A 4382-nucleotide genomic window follows, 5' to 3' on the forward strand; every position below is an offset into this window, starting at 1 on the left:
CTGGCATGTGGTGCTGGGGGATTGAACCGTGGTCCCTGTGCTTTGCTAAGCTTGTTCTAAGTAGGTGCTTTAGACCACTGAGCCATCTCACCAGCCCCAGCAGAGTTCTTTTTAAGAAAATATAATTTTACAGCACAGGTCCTTATATTCTTTTCCATGCAATTTATATTTTATTTTAATCTCAGGTACTTTTTTAAAAAAAGTGCTTTAAATCAAACTCAGGGCTTCACGCATGCTAGGCAACACTGTTCCCCTGAGCAACACCCTCATGCCTCAGCTACATCCTAACATCTCAGGGCTGGAGCTATAGCTCAGTGGCACAGCACCTGCCCTGCAAACACAAGGTTCTGAGTTTGATTCCTGGTACCACAACAAAAACAAAAATATCTTAAATATGGCTGAAATAGGGCCGGCGAGAAGCTCAGCTGACTAAAGTGCCTGCTTAGGCAAGCTTAGGCAGCAGCAGGGGACCACAGTTTGATCCCCAGCATCCATGCTGTGCGGCAGCCTCAACCTCAGGACGGGCTGAGCTGCACCCCACCCCACAAAAAAAGGCTGAATTGTCTACCATATATGGAAAAGAAATATAGATAACTAAATTATTATACTAGCATATAGTAAATAAACATGACTAGTGAAATGAAATTGAGATGCTCTAGTTTCACTCATATCTATAGCAAAGTTACAAAAATATACAAGTGTCATTAAAACAACAGCAGTTGCTACCTAATCTTATATAACTCATTAAACAGTAGGGAGATGAAGGATAATTTTGTAGGAACTGCTATAAAAAATAAAGGAACTGCTTAGTGAGTTTGACACTAAATATAAGCTGTAAATTATAAATAGCTATAAACTATAAATAATTTTGTATTATTTTAATCACTATTTTCTGTATGACATATTTGTGATACTATTTAAAATAACATTATAGTATAATTTCTAAGTCTGAGAATTAATATGGGCTATTACTACTACTTTTTTTTTTTTTTTTTTGGAGGAACCGGGGATTGAACTCAGATCCTTGCATTTGCCAGTCAAGCGCTTATCCTACTGAGCCATCTCCCTGGCCCCACTACTATATTTTTTAACCAAAAAGCAGACATACAAAATGATTTGGAAGATCCAGGAGTATTATGATGGGGTTTCATGGAATGTCTCTTTTATTATTAATAATTTAAACATTCATCGAACTTTTGGTCAGACCTCATATACAATTGTCCAGATACAATTTTTTATTTTTGTGAAAAAAAGAGAGAGATTTTGGTGGACAAGTACAAATCTCTGTCATAATTGTTATAGCCCCTATTTCAGTTTGAGATAATTCATAAGAATTTATGTATTTGTTTCTTTAATCATAAAATGTTTAGATTTCATTAACTCTATGATTAAAAAAAAATTGAACTCAGGACCCTGTGCTTGCCAGGCAAGTGCTTACCGTACTGAGCTATCTCCCTGACCTTGAAAATATTTAAAATTATGATTTGTATGGAATCATTTAATTAATATCATTTATGCATTAACTATGAAAAAGCATTCAACTTTCCCTACAATATACTGGTCATATTTTATTCTTTTTCTCTCAATTAGTGACTGATTCTGCTTGTCTAATTTATAGTTTATATAACTTCACAATGGTCTAAAGATAAATATTAGAGAGCTACCTCCATCTTACTTCTCAAATATACCTAGATTTCAAGTTTATTTACTAGGAAAGCAGAATTCATTTCTTTCATTGCTTTTTCTTTTCCTTTTTTTATTTTTTAAGAAAGTGGTATTAATTTTAAAAGGTCACATTACTCAAAAACATACTTAATTTTTTTTTTTTTTTGCGGTACCAGGGATTGAACTCAGGTCCTTGTGCTTGCCAGGCAAGCGCTTATTCTATGAGCTATCTCTCCAGCCCACTATACTTAAATTTGAAAGAAAAACTTGTGGTTCATGTTTCCTGAATTGAACAGTGAAGGAAGACTATAAGAATTACTTATAGTTTACATACCTCTTCAGGTAACATGTCCATATTTATAACCCCAATCCACTTGGGTTAGTCAAAATACTTATATTGCTGAGATATTTTGATTATCACATACACTCATTTAACATGAAATATTTTATGTTCCATCTAGTCTGTTATTCACAGGGGCAAAATGTACATGGACTAGGATGTGGATCCCTTTTTTCCCTTACTGCCCCTGTTAATTTTGATTTACTATTCTTATTTTTTACATTTTCCTTTCCTTTTCCTACAATGCTGTTATTCATCCAGTTCTAGTAGTCAAGTCACTGGGTAAGGCGATGAAATAAAAGGTTTAGAAGTTTCCTTTGAGTTTTCCATATTCTGTTGTTTTTGTGATCTTCAAATTTTTCTAAATTTAAGCCCTTGAGGTTACTAAGTATAACTTGAAAATATACTACCATCAAAGAAAGGGAAAAGCATGTTTTACTGAAGCAATAAAGTTCAGTATCATCAACCTGCAAATCTGACAGCCCAAAATAGCCTTCATTATTTGTGAAAATTTTCTTCCTCCTCCTTGGTGGAGGTAGGGGATATGAGCTTGAGAGAAAAAGATAAGGAAAAACAACTGTTGAACGATTTAGTTTTCCAGAATCAGTAGTTTATTTTGTTCTAATCTCCTCTAATATAATGAGTTAGTAATCCAGAACATTCTGAGTTTACATAGGGGTATAATAGGATTTATTTTTTTAATAATTGGATTTAATATGTAATATGAAAGTAATAGTTCTGAGTTTTGTGAAATTGAATTTTGTGATGCATGGGTAGCCGATAAAATGTATACAAATGACATTATGTACTGAACTTTCAAAGGTTATTATAACCAGGGTTTTCCATCAACTGTCACCATTATTAAGCAACAATTGTACTCCACAAGTTTATTTATTTATTTATTTATTTATTTATTTATTTATTTAGCAGACCCAGGGATTGAACTCAGGCCCTTGTGCTTGCCAGGTATACTCCACAAATTTAAAATATTAGTAATCAGCTTTGGGGTATGGCAAAGTGGTAGAACAAACCAAGTGGCACAGTGCCGGAGATCTGATTACCAGCACTATAAAAATAAAATATGTATTATAATTTAAGTTTTAAATTACTATAATGTCTTTAGAATCTGTTACTAATTTGATCAAAGATGCTATCTAGACTTTTGAAAAGAACTCATGTATTTACATGTTATACTGTAAATTCCAAATATTTTTTCCTTTAATGCTGGGGACTGAACCCAGCCAGAGACCTTGTTGAGTTGTTGTCTTCACTCTGGGTTTAAATTTATGATCCTTCTGCCTCAACTTCCCAGAGAACTGGAATTATATGTATGGATCATTATGTCTGGCCTCATTTCTGTATTTAAAAAAAAAAATCTTTCTTCACTTTTATTTTTGTTCTTAGGTTTTGCAAATCGTTTTTCAAAACCCAAAGGACCACGGAACCCACCATCATCTTGGAATATTTAATACAATTCTGGATTTATAAGAATTTGGGCTGCAAGCCTGCCTGTAAATACAACTACTTGTTAGCTAAGACTGGGCGTGATGGTGCATGCCTGTAATCCCAGCACTCGGGAGGCTGAGGCAAGAGGATGTCTGTGAATTTGAGACCAGCCTGGACAAGCGAAAATAAGTGCTGTATATTGATAATGTAAAGGAGATATAATGTTAATAACTTTTAAAAGAAAATCAATAGGCAAAAAAATCCAATTTTGCATTTTCCTATCATTTACACTGGGTTAGAAATAGATGAAAAGTTTATCTGAGTTTATGAAGAGAATGCTGTATGAGACACAATTTTTTTTTTTTTTCTCCGAGGTAAACCTGATATTTAGCTGACTGCTGGCTCCATGGTGTCGCCTCCCTTCTGGGAGCGCAGAGCTCACTCCAGAAACATTTTAAAAATGGATTTATTTACTTTTGGAAGCTATTGTTTTATATTTTTACAGAAATGTAAATTTTTGTTCATTTTTGTTTTGTTCAGGCTGGTCTAGAACTCTTGGGATAAAGTGATAATTCTGCTTCAGCCTCCCCACTGCAGCATGTGTCACTATGTATGACTGAGATGTAAAGTTTTTTTCAGTCTTTTCTGAGAGTACATACTGTTTAAAAAAATTTTTTTTTTACCTTATCAGTACATGTGTGTACTACATAATGCTTACATTCTCAGTGGATAGCTGGTATGTGTAAAAGGCTTTATAAGAAATGGATTTCAATTAAATTTCTATGTGGGCAGAATATAATATAAAAATTTTGGGGGCCGGAGAGATAGCTCAGTAGAATAAGTGCTTGCCTGGCAAGTGCAAGGGCCTGAGTTCAATCCCTGATTCTGCAAAAAAAAAAAAAAAAAATTTTTGTTTTATTTTTTAAATCTT

The 4382-nt window shown here is 33.8% G+C and overlaps 1 protein-coding gene across 1 annotated transcript in view; it reads left to right on the forward strand.

The window, feature by feature from the left end:
* Positions 1–3934, forward strand: part of Ptpn22 (protein tyrosine phosphatase, non-receptor type 22) — a 66517-nt gene extending 62583 nt beyond the window's left edge. The window contains exon 21 of the mRNA XM_004641692.2: positions 3410–3934. Coding sequence (XP_004641749.1) covers positions 3410–3474 — 65 coding nt within the window. The 3' untranslated portion in view covers positions 3475–3934. The remainder of the gene's footprint in view (positions 1–3409) is intronic.
* The last annotated feature ends 448 nt before the right edge of the window (positions 3935–4382 follow it).

Source organism: Octodon degus, unplaced genomic scaffold (assembly GCF_000260255.1).
Source record: "Octodon degus isolate 3935 unplaced genomic scaffold, OctDeg1.0 scaffold00140, whole genome shotgun sequence".
In the NCBI taxonomy this organism is placed as follows: Eukaryota; Metazoa; Chordata; class Mammalia; order Rodentia; family Octodontidae; genus Octodon; species Octodon degus.